Below are 18,732 nucleotides of genomic sequence, written 5' to 3'. Positions count from 1 at the left end.
CACTCGTGACAATAATGAATTTGCCATGTAAGCAGACTCGAATTATAATAAAATAATTAAGTAAAAATTTCCACGATATGCAAATTTCCTGTTGGGAATTAATCATTACGGAAACGGTTTTTATAATCTTCGCATATAGTAAAAAATATAAATTAAAAATTTTTAATTTAAAGAAAAAATATTAAAAAAATAAATTCTCATGTATTTACGTATCCATTCGATGGAACAATCTTTACACTCTACTAACAATTAATCTGGTAATCTTTTCAAAATGATGGGCTATACATTATCAAATAAACTAATTCGAATATTTCTTAATTGTAAATTAATTCACATACTATTAGTTGTGGATCACTTTGATTTAAGTGTTCCACGATTTAAAAATTTTATTCATTATCGTTAGAAATTTACATTATCGCCTGCATAAACTTGTGGATCGATAATAAAGTTCTTTCCTTATCATTGGAGCAAATTTTCGGATAGTGTCCAATCGGGAATTATCATTTCGGATTATTACAAGGAGGATATAAAAATTTTCGGTTAATTACGATTCGGATTTTGTCTTTTCGGATAAATACTATTCTAGTAAATTCCATTTATGAAAATGTCCATACGACTTTCGGATAATGTCCTGTCGAGATTTGTCTCGTCGGATCATGTCAAGGAGGATAAAAAAATTTTCTATAGATGGCGACGTGGATTTCGTCTTTTCGGTCAAATGACCATTCGGAAAGTGTTCATCTATGCGAAAAGGAGACCACCCTGTTGATAATGCAAGTGTTTTGAACTACAACAAAACACGTATTATATTCCGGAGCCGATACACGGCATCCCGGTGTAGCTCTTACTGGATGAGAGATGCTATGACACAAGACGCGGGTGAAACCTCCTACTAGGTGATCTGTGTTGGCAACACTATGTCTGGTGGCAGCACGAGGTGGGATAACTACAACAAAACTGCATAGGTGACACCACATTAAGGCTAGTACACAACAGCTTCTCTCATAGGGATGCCGTGTATCGGCTCCGGAATATAATACGTGTTTTGTTGTAGTTCAAAACACTTGCATTTTGTTTTTGTGGTTAAGGGGCACACCTAGTGTAACGGCCTAAAAAAAACGTGATTTTTGGGAATTTTTATTAAAAAAAAATACTTTATCAATTATTTTAAAATTTTAAGAATATATTTATACATGTTTTAAGAATACATAATGAAATTTTTGAAACATAAGAAAAAAATTAAATATTTTTTAAGTTATCGTCGATCTCTAACGGCGCGAAAAAAAAAAGGTCCTTCACTGCTGCAGTGATTCCGGCCTTCTCCGTGGATGAAATCTAAAAAAAAAATATCTCGTTAAACTAGATAATATTGTCTGTACAATGACCTACGATAAAAAAAAAATCAAAAATTGACAATATGGCGGCGTTTTAAAAAAATAGTCGAATTTTACCTAAAATTTTGGTCGTTTGTGGCTGCGAAAATTCGATTTTTGATCAGATCAAAAAATCGATAGGTCATTGTACGGAGAACTATATATAGAACATGTAAAAAAATTCGATAGTGATCGGATCATTTGTTTTTGAGTAATCACTGCAGCAAATTCGGAAAATGCTGTTTCGAGAAAAACGCGTTTAAAGATAAAATGATCGTTTCCACTGTTATAAGTGGTTTAAAATCATATTTACAGCTAATCTGCTATTCCAGGGCCATATAATACACCTTCCTCTTCTTCGAAAAGGGCTTGTTCAGCTGAAGAAGCTTTTCTTCGAGATGATCGACCTTCTTTTGAAGAAGCCCTTTGGCGATAATCAGCGATTCGTATTCTCGTGTCGTCCTTAAGAGCCGCAAAATCTCTTGCTGCAGGTCCAACTATCACTCCCATTACATTGAATATCTTCAAAATTGACGAATAACCGTCATTAAATATTGCAGTTGCAAAATTATTTGACAATTCAATAGTTTTGAAGCCATTATGAAGATGCTTGGGTGAAAAGTGCCAAAGTAAACCGTTGTAGCTTTCATTGTTGTTTTGAGTATTGTTACCTTTACATCTATCAAGCAATTCATATCGAGATAAGTCTTCATAAATAGGTTTTATAGCTTCTTGTACTTCTGGATCCAGTGGGAGGTAATCGTGTTTAAATGTACTAGTGATTCCTTCAGCTTCCGCGCGGCGATAAGCGCACCAACTTTCAGCGCCTTCTGGACAATTTTTATGATTTGGGTTTTTGTCAGTTGAACAGAAATGATAAAATGTTGCCCAGATTGCTTTATACATTTCATCTACATTATCTTGATTCCTCATAATTGCTAAACCATAATATTTTTGGAGTTTATTTATAAAATTTACAGTTAACTTTTGTGATGTTTTACTTTTTCCTCCTAATTTCTTATTAATGTTCTTTACACTTCGGCAACGTGTTCCCATTCTTTTTTCACATGTAGATAGCATTCCAATTTAGCAACAGGAATATCATAAGGATTCAAATCTATAAGTCCTTTGTGGGTAGCGCTATCACCATCACCAATATAGCGGGTATATTTTACACCATATTTACTAATGGAACGACCAAACATGTCTTTTACACTATCCACTTCCATTTTTGAGGCAGATCCTTTATGATTGGCATCACATTCTTCATCGTGTAATGATAGCCATTCCTCATAATCTTCAGGTTCGCTATCTTTTTTTTTCTTCCAAAAACACAACTCTGACAATATGTAGATTTTACGCATGAATCAAGAATTTTCTTGCTGTATTTTCCTGCCAGCGTAACTACTCCAAAACGGGAAGTATGGCCACGTTTTTTCCAGGTACCATCGCCGCTAACAGTCAAATTTGTCTCCGAATTTTCTTTCTTTAATGTAAGCTCTTTTTCTTCATTTATAGCTTGCTGCATACTGAGCTTACAAACAGTTTCGGCTGCAATCTGTAAATTCGTAAAACATCCCGCAAAAGTTTGGTCGTAAAATTTGCATGCTAAATCCATTAATCCACAGAAAAAATTTATCCCATTTATTCCGATGCCCAATAGACGCATCACAGCAACAATACGTTTATTTATTTCAAATGCGTTATTAATCATTGGTCCAGAATTAATATACGAATTGCCACATTCACAAATAATAGCAATTTTGAACCCTAGGCCTCTTGAACTTGCTTGATTGAAAGTAACTTTTTTTTTTGACAGGTTTTACACACCACTAAATTACTAATTGCACTAAAAACTGATAAAAATTGCAAAATACAATATCCATGAGATGGGTCAATCACAACATTATTGTCATTATTTTGTAATAACTTTTCTGCGGACGTACTGGTATTCGCAGTAGATTGCTCAAATGTAAATCTATTTCCGGTAAACTTGCGTTTTTTCGCAATTGATCGATGCTTAGGAACATTGTGAGTTCCTTTTTTATTTGAATATGAAGATTGATCACTCATTTTCAAGAAAATAGCACGTGTAAAATTATGATGCGCTCGATACAACGATCACAATGAGACTAAATGTGTCTGGCTCCGAAAATAATTTACGTGGCAGTAAACGAAAAATTTCTAGAAATTTCTAGAAATTATTATAATGATATATTTTTGTATACTTGAGAGCCAACAATAGAAACTGGAATCGTGTTATAGGGGCTGGAAGAGACAGTAGACTCTGAACAATACTTCAGGTACGTCTCGCAGCTAATGACACTCTAGCTGCCGAGCGGCTGCTCTTTAAAATGTTATAACTCAAAAACTATTTGAGATATCGATTTGAAATTTTAATATGTTATTTTTAAAGGTGTAATCTACCGAAATATGAAAAAAAAAAACGACTTTTTCGAAATTTCACACTAGGTGTGCCCCTTAAGATTTTTTTGTATACTATTGTTTTTTTTGACTCGTTTCTATGTTACGAAAAAAAAAAAAATAAGGGCGCGAAAAATAAAAATTAGATTCAAATCTGATATAAGGCATAAAATATTTTCAAAAAACTATCAGTTAAATAAATTTTCCAATTAATAAAAAAAAACGGTATTAATTAATAAATAGTTAAAAAATAATTTCCAAGCAATATGAAAAATTTGTATAAAAAATAATTAGTGTAATTCACATTTACGAACATTCAAAAATAAATTTATTAAAAACATTTATTATATGATTTTTATAAATTTTATATTTTAGAAATAATGTATATTTCTTTATTTACTCAAATATTTTTTAAGAAACAATAAAAAACATTGAAAACATTAATTCCTCAAATTCTAAATTAATTTTACACTTTTATATTATTAATTTTTAACTCTAGTTTAAAAATTGCTAATTCTTATTTAGTACAAAATTAAGATACTTATATTGTTTACTTTTTTTAAATTAAATTTAACATTGTTACTCTTTTCAAAATTTTCCATAAATCAGTAATTCTTGTTGAAAAATTGTCCGTATCTTTAAATTTATTTATTAATTAAATCTATTTTTCATCATTTAAATACTAGTTGTTTTTTTTTTAAAAACGTGAATTAATTTTATATTAAGATGAAACATATCAATATTTTAAATTGAATTCAAATGATTAATTTTTATTCAAATGTTTCTAGTAGTTTTTTTTTTTTATAATTACTTACATTTTGAATTCAAATAATTAGTCAAAAAATTTCATTTCTATTTTTTCTTTATCATGTCTTCTGACAAATTGTTTTTTCAAATAAAAAAAAAAAAATCTTGAATTAATGTAAAAAAAAGAATAGTTGAAATTAAATTCAAAGAATTCAAATGTATTACAAATGTTTAATAAACAAAATCTCACTTCTATTTCTTCTGACAAACCTCGAAAATATAAAACATTGCAATAACATTAATGAATTACAAAATTTATAATCAGTAAACTTCTCAAATTATTTTCAAGCCAACTATCACTAAACAGTTACTAAAGAACTGATAACATTTATAAATTCTAACTTCTATAATAACTAAAAATCAATTACTTTTAATCAAATTACTTTTTAATCAAATTACCAAAAATCAAATTACTTTTAATCAAAGTAATATTCAGAACTCCAATTTAAAAAAAAAAGATTATGGCCCTCGGGAGTACAAAAACACTGGCAAGAAAAAAAAAAAATTTTCATTTCTTATACTTAAAATCAATCAAGACCATGTACCTTATCTTAATTTGTTTAGGATCATATACCACAAACTCATCATGTTTCAATTGAGAATTCCGACTCGGTATTTCAAGCAACCGTCCATAAGCCAGTTCAACATTGTACAATACTTTCTGCTTAAAATTCCTATCTGGAGTCAACAAACCTTTCGCAAATATAGAATGATGTCCTTCAGGCAACTTTATTAAGTTAGGAAGTGCCATCGACGTCACTTTCATTTTCCCTAAAGCAACTTCAGCCAAAAATAAAACTCCTATCGTTTTGCGAGTTAAGATACCCGTACCGCAATAATTAGCGGCTTTAGATACCGTGTTTGTAAAGTAAATCCCTTTACCAAACATAAGACTTGAATTTTTATGAGCAACACTGGGATCAAGTTCAAAACCTTTTTCTAAAATAGAAGCAACATTGCTTAGTCTCGTTCCGTGCCACAAAAGTTTTTTGTTTCCCAGCTTTCCCATAAATCCTTTCCGGTCTTCCCACCTTTTTACAACAAATATTTCATTAATTGTTATTGCATAACCATTATGATGATTTGAATGAGTATTTTTTACACAAGTTTCAATTAGCTTCCATCTATCAGTGCTTTTGTCCAAAACGTCAATTTTAGAATTCAACTTCTTGGAAAACACGTCAAGAAGACTTATCGCCTGATTATTTTTGACGCTCACCAATTGACAATAGATATCCTTATTTAGCAAGGAATTGATCAATTTAAACTTCGCTTCAACTGAGCTGTCATCGATTCCTTGAAGCGAATTCATTTTTACCTTATCAATATTATAAAATTGCAATACCTTTTTCACAGTTGCCAAGTCCAGAATATTGCGCAGCAAGTGTCGCACCGGCAATCGTTTTTTATATCTGTCATCCCTTTTTTTCAAGCAAGAAAATTTTAAATCGACATTTTTCCTAAAAACAGAAATGTTGAACATTTTTACACACGTATGAAAAGGTAAATTCTGCTTCAATTCTTTAAAATTATTGGGGACATTCAAAGTCCCAGAGTCTCGCTGGAGAACAAACTCATTGTTCTTTTTGGACAATAATTGTACTCTATAATAAAATTTTTTTCGATCCGGTAAATGTTTAAAAAAAGTTCTTTCGTATTTTTTGCCGGTTTTTTTATCTACATAAATAGTAGAAAATTTTAAACTTTCATCTTGATAAGAATCTAGATAGTCGTTAATTGCTTTTATTTCGGGGCACATCTGAAAATTGAAGAAATAATTTTTTTTAAACATGTCTAATAGATAATTATAAATAATATATATATAACACTAAAGTTAGCCGTCAGCTGTTGATTTTAAAAAAATTTTTAACAAATCAATTACAATAAAAAAATGCTTCCAAAAATTTTCACTTGTAATTTTTATTAATTTTCACATGTGGAATTTTTTAATTAAATTTTTTTTATAGTAATTTAGTTGTTATAAAATTAAAAAAAAATTTTTAATGTCTGTTAACTTCAGTGTCATTAATATATACCATAACCTGTACATCAAAGTATACAGAACTTAATTAATTACCTTGTGAAGAATTCTTCAGATTAATTTTTTTTATTTAATGTGATAAATTTATTTGTTTATTTTTCATTTATAATTAAAAGTCAATTTTTAATTATTTATTTGATTGATTTTCGTTTACTTTATAAATCGTAAAGCTGCAAATTTTTTAGGGATTTCTTTTATTAATTACTTTTGAGTCGTTCTTATTATATATTGCGTAAGGCAGTATTTTCATGGCGTGAAATATATAAATAATAATAATAATTGATAAAAAAAAAATTATTTTTACAAAAATAATAAATGTAGAAAAATAATTAAAAAAAAAAATGTCAATTGAAAAAAAAAAAAAAAAATGTTTTTTTTTTTCTTAATAATTAAAAAATCAAAAAATTGAAATTAGTTTTTTTTTTCTAAATTTTTTTTTTTTTACCTATTAAACATAAAAACTTACCAGACTGATCTGGACACATTTTAACAATTTTTGTAAGTCATTAAATTAAAAAAAAAAAATATTTGAAAATTTTAATTATCTTTAGTTCAACTTAATTAAATTGATCAAATGAATTTAATTTAGATAATTGTAACGATGTTTTAAATTTTGATGCATTCATCAGAGAAATTAAAATTTTTAATTCATGCAAAAAATTTAATTAAGCAAATTAAAGAATTTTTTTAAATAATAAAATTTGAAACGCATAATTTTTTATGATATTTTTAGTACAAAGTTTGTCAAAAATTAACAAAAAAAATTGAATTATTTTTTACATTAACAAAATACATTTGTTTTTTTATTAATAAACATTTAACATATAATCTTATTGTACTTCTTTTTTCACTGGATTCCAAACCATTTCTTTTTAATAAATGTAGTCTAGAATTAAAAAAAAAACTATTATTGAGCTCAATAAAAAAATATGACTACTATTTTAGAAGTTTATATCTCTTCAATATGATAATTTCTCTAAGAAATTATTCTAGCAAAAAATCTTTGATCATAATCACTTTTCTAGTTATCAAATAATTAATAAAAAAAAAAAATTAAATCAGCATTAATTCTAAATTATTTAGAATTTTTTTTTTAAAAAAAAGGACATGTCTCTTTAGACGTAAATATAAGGGCCTTAAATCCACGCTGCGTGTAATTATCAGGATTTTTTTACGTGGAAAAAAAAAAATAAACAAAATATAAATCGTGCTACTGAAAACTTGAAAAAATTCGAAAATTATCTGCTGATTTTTCAGTATGGCCCATAAAAATATTCTTCCAAAAGTGTCTCAATAATTATACTTAAAATTAACCAAAACAAGATATCTAATTTTAACTTGTGTTGGATTAAAGACAACGTATTCATCATGTTTTAAAGTAGTACTTTGCCGAAGCGGGACTTCAACAAGCGGCCCATAAGCGAATTCAACATTATACAAAATCTTCTGCTTGTAATTTTTATGCGGCGCCAGTTGTCCTTTAGCAAACACAGAATCTTTTCCCTTAGGCAGTTTCAAATAATTCCGACCTCTGTTACAGACCATCATGTTACCCAGAGCGACTTCGCAAAGCAGAAGAATTCCCCGCTGGACCCGAGTTTGATTGCCTACATCGCAATAGTTAGCAGCCTTCGACACTGCATTGGTAAAATAGATCCCAGTTCCGAACATCGGGGTCAGGCTTTTCCCAGCAACAGGTGGATTAAGTTCAAAACCATTCTTTAAAATAGAAGCGATGTTGCTCGATCTCGTTCCATGCCAGAGTAATTTTTTGTTCCCAAGGTTCCCCTTGAATTTTTCTCTATCGGCGAATCTCTTAACTACAAAAACATCTTGGACTTCGATTTCATAATGGCTGTGATACGCCGAATGAGTGTTCTGGATGGAACTGCGGATCAACTCGAACCTTTCGGTCTTTTTGTCCAGCACGTCGATCTTCGTCTTCAATTGCTGATAAAAAATTTCAATCATGCTTACAACCTGGTTGGTTTTTCTGTCTACAAGCCGGTTGTAGACGCTTTTTTGAAGCGAAGTTTTAATCAGACTGTGCTTTGTCGGTACTGACAAAATCGCTCCCTGCGGAACTCCTAGCAGTAAAGAATTACTCGTATCAACATCATAAAATCCTAGGACTTTCTCAATAATATCCAAGTTGAAGATTATCTTCAGAAGAAATCTAACCGGTAATCGTTGCTTGTGTTTGAAGTACCTCTCTTCGAGGCAAGCAAATTTCAGGTTTACTTTTTCTGGTGAAACTTCAATGTCGAACATCGAAACACACTTTTTTTCTTCCAGGGTTTTCAATTCCTTGAAGTTGTTTGGGGCTTCAAATGTTCCTGAGTCACGTTGCAAATAAAACAAGTATGTTTGTATATTCAAGAGTACTTGGACTCTGTAGTAATGAACTACTAGCCCGTCAGATGAATCGCGAATAAAAAGCATAGAGTATTTTTTCTGATCTTTGTTGTAGATGTTAACGTTGTTATTCACGTCCGGATGCGGGCGAACGTTTAAATAATTGTTTATTTTTTCTTCGAGGTTCATTTTTTTTCTTTTCGTTAGTTACTGAATCTGAGGAAGTAAATAAAAATTATGTTAGAGTGTAATTTTATCGATTTTAGATTTTTTCAACAAATTATTATAAAAATTTTTTTAATTAACAATACAATTTTTTGAAAATATTATAACCAATTTTTTTACCAAGTGTCAGCTTGATAAAAAAATTGGTATTTTCTTATAGAATTTGTTGAGTTAAAATAAATTAGTAATTAATGTTTAATATTGATAATTTATAACAGGAAAAAAAATAATTAAAAGAATAAATAATTATTGATGTAAAAATAGCTCCCTGAACCTGGCGGCTGAAAAATTATTTTTATTATTTTATTATAAACAAATCGTTTGTTCTTATTTGTTCGTCAAAAATTATTATTTGTTCGATTAATGTTTATTTTTAAAAAATTAATTAAATTTACTCTTATAAGTTGGCGCAACATATTACAAATCTAATTTTCTTTTTTTTTAATCGATAGCTTTTTTTTTTATCATTTGTTCGATTGTTTTTATCTTTTTATTTAATTTTTTTAGAAATAATTCACAGATTTTTAATTATAAGTGCGCATGCGCTGGTTGGTCGTATTAGTTGGGTTAAACGGGTTACCTGTAGCAACTATGTGGTTCACGCGGTTTAATTTAAATAACAACAATAATAATAATAATAATAATAATAATAATAATCATTTAATGGAATAAAATGTATATAATGTATTTATTGCACTGATCGTTGCTGTTGCTGTTGATGTGTGTTCCTGCTTATAATTGTAAAAATGGATTACTATAAGCCGGTACAACAATTATTGAGCATAACTTTTAAATAAACTTAAAATTATATAAATGAATTTACCTTATTATTATCTAATTTATGTTCAATATAATAATTATTATCTTAATGAAAATGAATCAATTAATTAATTATTGAAAAAAAAATATAACATTAGCAGTTCACCGAATTAATCATCCATGAAGCTTGGGTTCAGAATGGAATTTTCGTGACTTTGGGAGTAACTTCTGGTAACTTAAGATTTATTTCCATGTGCGCGGAAAAAAATTTGCGGTTAAAAAATATAAATACTAACAAATTATTTTAAAAATCTGAAAATAAAGTTAGCCGACATCTAAAAATTTTTAAAATTATTTTTTATTGAAAAAATTATTACAAAAAAATAAAATAAAAATTTGCACGTGTAAAAAACTTCAAAAACTGCAAGTGCTATTATTTAAAAATATTATTTTGTTTTAATGAAATTATTAAAAAAAAAAATTCAAAAAATTTAGAACGTCGGCTAACTTTAATAGAAAAATTCTAAAGTTTATCAAATATCTGTTAAATTAATTTTCATAAATCATTGAAGATCTGATCATTTTTTTATATTTTTATGACAAATTGGTTTTAACTAAAAAATATAAAAAAAAAAAATTATAATTGTAATTCTTTTGAATTTATAGGTGTTAAGTTCTTTTTTTTTAATACTAGAAATTTGAATAGCGCGCGCTTTAATTTTGACCAATAAGGAATTAGGTCCCATTTTTTTGCGAGTTTCGACTAATGACTAACTTCACACTCTCATGTATTTTTATTGTAGGAATTTTTCATAATAATCTATTTATTATAAATATCCAAAAAATCAATAGATGTCTGTAAATTATACTAAATAAATTTTTAATAAAAAATATAATAATCTTTTATGCTACTTATTGTGAGTGAAGCGAAAATAATTACACAAGTTAAACATTTGACAATTTTATAAGAAAATAATATTAAAAAAATTTCCACATGAATGATACTAAAAATTAGGAAAATTTATCTAAAAAATTTCATAATTAGAATCTCTAAAAGATTATAAAAAAAAAAATCAAAAAATTTACAAGTGAAATAGAATAGAAGAAAATTTGAATATTAATAGACGCAAATTCTTTCTTATCATTAATTAATTCAACAAAACTACAAAACCAGTCGCTTTAAATGGAAAAGTTTTTTTATAAATAAATTATCTGCTAAAAAAAATTGAATATATTATAATCAATGTAAATCAATTATTTCTAAAAATTTTTTTACAAATATTACTTTTAAATAATTGAAAAATAAACTTTATCAGAAGCTTGAAGAAAAAAAGTAACAGTTGGAGATAATCAACTGCAAACAATTTCAAGCTTTTAGTTATTTTACTTGAATAAGTAATAGTATATAGTATATTTTACACTACAAATTAAATTTAATTTGTATATTATTTGTATAAAGTATATTAACTTTATAACCTTATAGAACTATTCTTGAATAAATCCTCGATAAAATTTTTGAGAACTCATTTACACTCAGGTAAAATAAAAATTCAAGAAAATGTGTTAAGCTAATCCTAATTCTTACAAGTATTCACAGTATATTTCAAGTTTTCTATAAAATTATTGAAAATCATACTCAAATTTTTATTCAATAAAAAAAATTGTTTTATTCATTTCTTTGTCTATTTTTACATGATTATTTTTAATAAATAATTTGTCAGTCAATTTATCTTCTTTGAAATTTTAAAAATTTTACATAAAGTTTACCAAACTACTAAATTCCAAAGTATGCATACAAAAATGATCGCTTTCTGTACAATTTAATCCAATTTAATATTCCTAATTATAATTATATTTAAAAATTCTAATTTAAAGTATTACAATTCATCAATTTAAAAATTCGTTAATTATAAATATAAAAAAATTACGCGTTTAAATAAAATCGTTCTTGAAATTGGATCTACCATCAGTAATAAAGTCATTCACTCATTCACACATGCATTATCAAACATTGAATATTATTATTATTTGAAATTGAATAGTATTATTATTTTAGATTAAAATTGTAATTCACGATTATAGACAATTAATTCAGCTTTAAAATTTCAAAATGGAAGATAAAACAAAATATACCTAATCAGCTTAATAACATCGTCTGATTAAAAAATTTTCCAGTTGCCTCAAATTATTTAGTTGAAGTGATGAATGGATTGTTTGTTTCTTCTTCTTCTTCTAGACTTCAAATTGCACATGACTGGTATGTTGTGTAAAATTTTCTGTAATAATTAATTAAATATTAATAAAAATAACTAAATTTAATGACTATTATTTCTTACCTTGATGATTATTCTATTTTACAGCAATATGTTACAAAGAAGAAGAAGACGAAGATGATGAAGAATCAGTTGAATCGTCTAGAACTGGAACATCAAATTTAGAATCCTCAGAAGCTCCTGGTTGATAACTATTATCAGTATCACATTTAATCATAATAGCTCTTTCATTAATATTTTCTTCACCGACATTATCATCTTTTTGAGCGATACTGATCATCGTATTACTACTCGGTAGAAAATTATTATTATCATAATCACTGTGACCAGAGGGACCAGCAACGTTGTCAAGTCCAGAGCGTAATCCAGGATTATCATTTATTCTACGTTTAAGATCAAGTTCTAATTGTGTGAGAACAGATTGATCACTATCATCGTTATTACGTTCTCTTGTGGTAGCTATTTCATTAATATTTTCTTGATTCGTAATATCATCTTTGGCTTCATTAATTGTGTCATTACGACTTTTTTGAAGTGATCTATTTCTATCAACCATTCTACGTTTAAGAGGTGATGTCTTAGATTTAAATTGATAAGAATCTTTATAGGCCTTAGAAGTTCCGGGTAAAACTCTATCATCATCTTTTTGAGCGACATTAATCATCTCATTACTGCTTTCTTGAATATCAATACTATCACTATCACTGTAATCAGGGGGACCAAAAACTTTGTTAGATCTAGAGCGTAATTTACGTCTACGAGGTGTTAATAATGGATGAGGTTCTTCAGTGCTCTCAGAACTTCCTAATTGATCAATATCATCATCACGTTCTGTTGTCGTAGTCCTTTCATCCAAATTTTCTTGACTGGTATTATCATCTTCAGCATTATTAATTATCTTGTTACTACTTTCTTGAAAATTAATATTATCACGATCACTGTGATCAGAAGAATCAGGAGACTTGGGAGTATATAGGGGCTCAGGAGTTATTGAAGTTTCTGAAGTTTCTGAATTCCGAAGAGTATCTGAGGATTCCGGACTTACTGAAGCTTCTGAAGTTTGAGGAGTCTCTGAAATTATTGAAGTCGCAGGACTTCCTAGAACTTCAGGACTTGGTGGTCGATCACTATCAGTATCACGTTCTCTTGTGGCAGCTGTTTCATCCAAACTTTCTTGACTGGTACTATCATCTTGAGCGACATTAATTATCTCACGATTGCTCTCTTGAAAATCAATAAAATCACCATCAGTCTGATCGGAGGGATCAGAAATGTTGTGATTGGAGCTAGCAGGGGATCTAATATATGTAGTCAGAGCGTGCTCAGGAGTGATCGGATTAGTAATATTATAGTCAGAATTTATGAAAATATTAACAAAATTTTTGACTTCGAGAACGTTACAGTGAAAGAATGATTCATTTTCAAGTTCTCTTTCAGGATTTGAATAGTAGTTCATTAGAAAAGAAGATTCAATGGCCCGAGAAGTTTGTGGTTGATCTCCATTATCATCGCGTTCACTTGAAGTAGCTCTTTCATTCCAACTTCTTTGAACGGCATTATCATCTTCAGCGACATTGATTGTATCATTTATTCTTTCTTGAATATCGATGTCATCACTATTATTGGAATCAGTAACGTTCTCAGAATTAGAGTGAGTATGAGGTGATTGTTCAAAAAGGGATTCTTGATCACTTTTTTCTGGAGCGTCACTACTAGTTTTTTGAGAGAGTGAACTAATGGATTTATTACAAAAAAAGTCTTGAGATGAGTCTCGAGAATCTTCATTAATATCTTCTCGAGTGGTATTAGAAGCTTCTACATTACCTCCTTGAGAATTTTTATTATCATTATCATTCCCATTGGAAGGACCAGCATGTGAGTCCCGATTATTTTTATATAAACTAGTAGGATTAAGGTTTTCAAGCTTATAGCATAATTGATTAACAAAACTAAGTGAATCTTCATTTTTATCAGAATTATCATTGGTATGTGCGTGCTTATTGATTACGCTTTCTGGAGTGTTAGGAATCATGATTTCTTCTTGATCAGAACTCTCTATTAGTGAATCCACAGTAAATCTGAGATTGGAGGGTCCAGCAACGTTCTCAGGCCGAGAGCGTGAGTCACAACGATGCAAAATTCCAGCACTCCGAGGTGGATATTTAGGATGAGGTTCTGAAATTATGTTTACATGGTCGTTAGTCTTTTCTTCTAGAATATTATGAATTGCGCGCTTACCTTCCCTAGAAGTCCCTTCTCCTGGATTTCGAATTTCTTCTTCATCGCTACCACCCTCAAACAAATAACCCGTAAACATCTTGTCAATTAAATCTGTAGAGTATTTCTTCTTTAAAAGTTATGTATAAAAATATATATAGAAGGTACTGGCAAATTAATAAGCACGTGGTAAATCCTTGCAATTCCAAACTGAAAGTACGAATGCAACGTTTGACGCTCAACTAGTTAATAATCTTATATGACTCTACTAAATATAAGAAATTGTACTCAGTATTTATTTTTCGTTAAACTAAATTTTCCAGGAATTTGGATCTTAATTTTATAGAGTTTGCGCATTATGAGTATATTTATATTTTTATTTTTAATATAAAAAAATGATTGATAAAAGTTATTAAATTAAAAATGCAATTTTTTTAATTTTTATGAGTATTCCTTGCTCTTGCGTTGATTAAATTTGAAATATTTAAGCATTTATTCATTATTTTATCATATTGACGCCATCTTGTTGACGTAAGAGCTTATGAACAAGATGGTGGGAAAACTATTCTTAAAAACCTACTTTTTTGTATGATAATTCTTATAAAAAAATTTTAGAGAATTTTTTATGGCTGAAAAGAAAACTAATAAAATTACATAAATATTTATTTAAAAATAAAATAAAATAATTTTTTTTTTCATATTTTATAAACTAACGCTCAAATTATAGATTATTTGGCAAATACTTTATTGTAGTTGCATGTATTATATAAATTTTTAACTTACATGAAAACAGTAACTAAAACAATAATATCAACTAGACTATCAATTAACGTCACAAATTAGATGTTATGAGTACGTTAGATAATGTAAAATAAATATGAAGTATATATTTAATCATAGAAAGAAGAAACAAAAATTTAACAGATGTCATATTGTTTAAAAAAAAAAATTATTCATTTCTTAAACGTACTTAAAACTAACTGTTAGTAAGTAACGAATTTTAATCTGATTAGCATCATAAACAATAAATTCATCATGAACTAATTTAGCATTACGACCCAAATTAACTGTAACCAACTTTCCATAAGGAACTTGAACATTCTGAGAGATTATTGTCACATCATTTGGCTCCGGCGTCAGAACTCCTCTGCCGAAAACTGAATGCTTGCCATCAGGCAATTTTATCAGATCATTTTGTGCCCAATACTTCTCTAACATACTTCCAAGAGCTATTTCACAGAGCAACAACACTCCTTTAGAAACTTTAGCATCAGTGTTGCAGTAATTAGCAGCCTTTGATACGCAATTACTAAAATAAATTCCAGGTCCAAACATCAATCCGCGTTCTGATGGGTCGGGTAATTGGAAACCGTTGGCTAAAATAGAAGAAATTTTGGTGCTTCTTGTACCATGCCACAGTAGTTTTTTGTTGTGCAAATTTTTTTTGTATTTCTTGATGTCATGAGATTGAACAAGAAAAACATTGTCAATCTTAATTGAATAATGGTCATGTGTAATAGCATGTGTATTGTTGACATACTTCTCAATTATTTGAAACCGTTTGCTTTTTTTATCTACAATTTCAATCGTGGTATGCAAATTTTTATAATACACGTTCATTGGGTCCCGAAATAAATTTTTGTCAATCTTATTGACAAGCTTAAAATCGATATCTTCATTCAAAAAGTTCATTGCTAATGTACTTTTGGAAACTTCTGGAGCTGACGACAATTTGTGATTAATGTCATAAATCTTTAAAATTTTTTTAATAATATTCAAGTCCAAAGTATCTTTTAACAAGTATTCTATCGGAAGTTGGAGTTTACAAGGCTGATAATTGGCGTTAAGAGTTCTAAAAATTTGTCTCTTTAGTTTTGCCGATACAAACCAGTCAAATTTAATTAGACAAGTCGTTAAAGACCAGTATTTTCTCTTTTCGTACTTGATATGAGAATTATAAGTACCCCAAGTACGATACAGAATGTACTTGTTTTTTTGATTGCCGAGACGAATCTCAACTTGATAGTAATGCAGAATATTTTTGTCGTGACAACTTCTTTGAGTGGTCATCATGGAATATTTTCGATTTCCATTTTCATAAATTCGTTGTGGGTTGCTCGCAATTTCTTTTTTCTTCTCCATTTTTTAATTTTCTATAAAAAAAAATAATAAATATTATGAATAGAAATTTAGAGTACAAAATTGATGTAAATTAATTTAAAAAAAGTTTTTAATATCCAAATCCATCCATATCAAAGGAAAAAATTTCTTCAGTAAAAATGGGCATTGTTGGGACAATTTTCATTCAAAATTGTTTTTTCGGAATCTAGAAAAAATTTTTTTTAATAAGAAAGTTACTATAAAAAAAATTTTGATTTCTTTAACTTAGAAATAACATTATTAAAAATTTTCAACAATATAATTGCTTATTACAACAATGCTCATTTTTTTCAAAAGAAATTTTTTTTCTCTCAGTACAATACAGAAGATTTCTTCATGAACATGCATAAATGTACTTGTAGTTATAACAATATTTAAAGTCTATTATTGACGAACTGATTAAAATAAACAACTAAGTAATCAATATATATATATAGTAAATTTTTTGACACTGAAGTTAGCAGACGTCTAAAAATTTTTGATGTTTTTTTTTATTAATTAAATTTCAATTAAAAAGATATTTATAAAAAATTGCACTTATAGATTTTCAAGTTTTCAACATGTTATTTTTTTTTTTAATTGTTTAATTGAAATTTAAAAAAAGAAAAGTTTCTAAAAATTTTTAAATGTCGGCTAACTTCATTTTCATTAAATTTTACTATTTCTTCTTTAAGAAAAATCTAGCTTCAACAATAGTTCTAAATAAAAAAATTATTTAAGGGGTTATATCCACTTGTAATTTAAAACAAATTACGTTTTTTCCGTGCACTTTTTTTGATTTTGGTACTTATTCAATTAATGAAATCATTAATTTCAATAATGAATATATTATTTCTAATCTTTAAGACCTTTACATCAAAAAAATTTTTAATTTTTATTCCCAATAGAACATTTTTTCATTGAAAGAAAAAGTGCCCCTAATGGGGTCTTTTACATTATCAGAGTTTTGTAAGTTAATCCCTGAAAGGCAAACTGGATAAAAAAAAGTACCCGGCCGTAAAATTTAATATCATTGGAATTTTGCAGACTTTGTTCATGTAAAATGTTATTTTTATATATTATTCAATTATTTCAAAATTATATCTATCTTACCTAGAATAATTCACGCTTCAATTTAAAAACAAAAAAATCTATTAGTCTTTATTGGATACTTGAAATTAAAATGTACTAGTTATTTTAATCCTCATTGCTTGAAAAAAAAAAAAAGCATGACACTCATTTCAGCTCAGAAAGCCTCTCAATAAATTTACAAATAATCTATTCATGTTCATTTTATCTAAAGTTAAGAATTATAATTTTTAAGAAAAAAAAATTATAAATTATCATTAAAAAAAAAAAAGTTGGTTATGTTTGTACAACAATTTTTTAGGAGGAAATAATTAGTTTAATATAATCTTTTGTTTTCTGTCCATTGTTAACATAAAAAATAGAATTTTACCTTTTGTCTTTCTTCAATTTGTATTTTTAAAGTAAAAATTACTTTTAGTAATTTATAATAATTTTTATTAATTGTAAATTGTAAAAATTATGACGCTATTTAGACTAAAGGCGTCTAATCGCTTTAATTATGATTATTGGTTGACGGCAAATGTCCGCAAATGGCTTCACATTCTCTAAGAGTAAATTTTCATGTAAGAATTCTTAAGAAGAATTGTTTCAGTCGCTTTTTATTTCGAGTAGGGATGTGACATTCTACATAAAAAATCGATTTTTAATTAACCGGTTTTTTTTTTTAGCATGAAAAATCGATTAATAAATAATCAATTTTTTTTAAGAAAATAATCGATTTTAATATATTAATCGATTTTTTCCTAATTTTTCAATTAATTTCAAAATAAACGCCATAAATATTATATTAATAGATTTATTCATTAAAAATAAAGAACAGAAATATTAACTTCTTACATAATCAACACAAATTAAAGTTTTAGAATAATCAAACTATAAAAGTGTTACGTCCTCGTAACCGCGCGGTTTGAGAAGAACCGGCCCTAAATAATATAAAGGGGTCTGGAGAATTAGGATGAGACGACCTCCAGTGTCGTCAGTAGGTGGACTCGAGTTTCCTCCGAAATAAACTGATTTAATTTGAAATTAA

At 27.9% G+C, this 18,732-nt stretch overlaps 5 protein-coding genes across 6 annotated transcripts; all 5 read right to left on the bottom strand.

Moving 5' to 3' along the window:
* Nucleotides 1-263: 263 nt before the first annotated feature.
* Nucleotides 264-3,904, bottom strand: LOC141538031 (uncharacterized). Its single transcript, XM_074259289.1, has 2 exons — nucleotides 1,687-3,904; nucleotides 264-1,335 (listed from the first exon to the last, which is right to left on the bottom strand). The coding sequence occupies exon 1, from the start codon at nucleotides 2,451-2,453 to the stop codon at nucleotides 1,689-1,691; it is 765 nt and encodes a 254-aa protein (XP_074115390.1). The 5' UTR covers nucleotides 2,454-3,904; the 3' UTR covers nucleotides 264-1,335; nucleotides 1,687-1,688.
* Nucleotides 3,905-4,370: 466 nt separating this feature from the next.
* On the bottom strand, nucleotides 4,371-6,871 carry LOC141538004 (poly [ADP-ribose] polymerase 1-like). The gene is made up of 2 exons (XM_074259256.1): nucleotides 6,682-6,871; nucleotides 4,371-6,363 (listed from the first exon to the last, which is right to left on the bottom strand). The coding sequence occupies exon 2, from the start codon at nucleotides 6,361-6,363 to the stop codon at nucleotides 5,113-5,115; it is 1,251 nt and encodes a 416-aa protein (XP_074115357.1). The 5' UTR covers nucleotides 6,682-6,871; the 3' UTR covers nucleotides 4,371-5,112.
* Nucleotides 6,872-7,436: 565 nt separating this feature from the next.
* Nucleotides 7,437-10,198, bottom strand: LOC141537978 (poly [ADP-ribose] polymerase-like). The gene is made up of 2 exons (XM_074259210.1): nucleotides 10,049-10,198; nucleotides 7,437-9,216 (listed from the first exon to the last, which is right to left on the bottom strand). Exon 2 carries the CDS (start codon nucleotides 9,187-9,189, stop codon nucleotides 7,936-7,938), a length of 1,254 nt encoding a protein of 417 aa, XP_074115311.1. The 5' UTR covers nucleotides 9,190-9,216; nucleotides 10,049-10,198; the 3' UTR covers nucleotides 7,437-7,935.
* Nucleotides 10,199-11,669: 1,471 nt separating this feature from the next.
* On the bottom strand, nucleotides 11,670-14,637 carry LOC141537946 (uncharacterized). Its single transcript, XM_074259153.1, has 3 exons — nucleotides 14,496-14,637; nucleotides 12,321-14,432; nucleotides 11,670-12,260 (listed from the first exon to the last, which is right to left on the bottom strand). Exons 1-2 carry the CDS (start codon nucleotides 14,572-14,574, stop codon nucleotides 12,352-12,354), a joined length of 2,160 nt encoding a protein of 719 aa, XP_074115254.1. The 5' UTR covers nucleotides 14,575-14,637; the 3' UTR covers nucleotides 11,670-12,260; nucleotides 12,321-12,351.
* LOC141537947 (poly [ADP-ribose] polymerase-like) lies at nucleotides 14,496-18,250 on the bottom strand. Of its 2 annotated transcripts, XM_074259156.1 has the most exons (3): nucleotides 18,073-18,250; nucleotides 17,727-17,823; nucleotides 14,496-16,627 (listed from the first exon to the last, which is right to left on the bottom strand). In XM_074259156.1, the coding sequence occupies exon 3, from the start codon at nucleotides 16,614-16,616 to the stop codon at nucleotides 15,435-15,437; it is 1,182 nt and encodes a 393-aa protein (XP_074115257.1). In that variant the 5' UTR covers nucleotides 16,617-16,627; nucleotides 17,727-17,823; nucleotides 18,073-18,250; the 3' UTR covers nucleotides 14,496-15,434. The 2 variants fall into 2 exon arrangements, with proteins under 2 accessions (XP_074115257.1, XP_074115255.1); XM_074259154.1 differs by lacking the exon at nucleotides 17,727-17,823 and having other exon boundaries at nucleotides 18,073-18,249.
* Between the last annotated feature and the right edge of the window lie 482 nt (nucleotides 18,251-18,732).

This window comes from Cotesia typhae, unplaced genomic scaffold, assembly GCF_013202065.1.
Source record: "Cotesia typhae breed Kobodo isofemale line unplaced genomic scaffold, CoteBio_Ctyphae contig_20, whole genome shotgun sequence".
Taxonomy (NCBI): domain Eukaryota; kingdom Metazoa; phylum Arthropoda; class Insecta; order Hymenoptera; family Braconidae; genus Cotesia; species Cotesia typhae.
The sequence above is the reverse complement of the archived record's forward strand: the minus strand, read 5'-3'. Positions and strand labels throughout refer to the sequence as shown.

Bases quoted from the DNA above. Each gene is read 5' to 3' on its own strand.
- LOC141538031 (XM_074259289.1), bottom strand. From the start codon at position 2,453: ATGCTATCTACATGTGAAAAAAGAATGGGAACACGTTGCCGAAGTGTA.
- LOC141538004 (XM_074259256.1), bottom strand. From the start codon at position 6,363: ATGTGCCCCGAAATAAAAGCAATTAACGACTATCTAGATTCTTATCAA.
- LOC141537978 (XM_074259210.1), bottom strand. From the start codon at position 9,189: ATGAACCTCGAAGAAAAAATAAACAATTATTTAAACGTTCGCCCGCAT.
- LOC141537946 (XM_074259153.1), bottom strand. From the start codon at position 14,574: ATGTTTACGGGTTATTTGTTTGAGGGTGGTAGCGATGAAGAAGAAATT. The intron at 14,433-14,495 runs GTAAGCGCGCAA...ACATAATTTCAG, and splicing joins AGAAGGGACTTCTAGGGAAG to AACCTCATCCTAAATATCCA.
- LOC141537947 (XM_074259156.1), bottom strand. From the start codon at position 16,616: ATGGAGAAGAAAAAAGAAATTGCGAGCAACCCACAACGAATTTATGAA.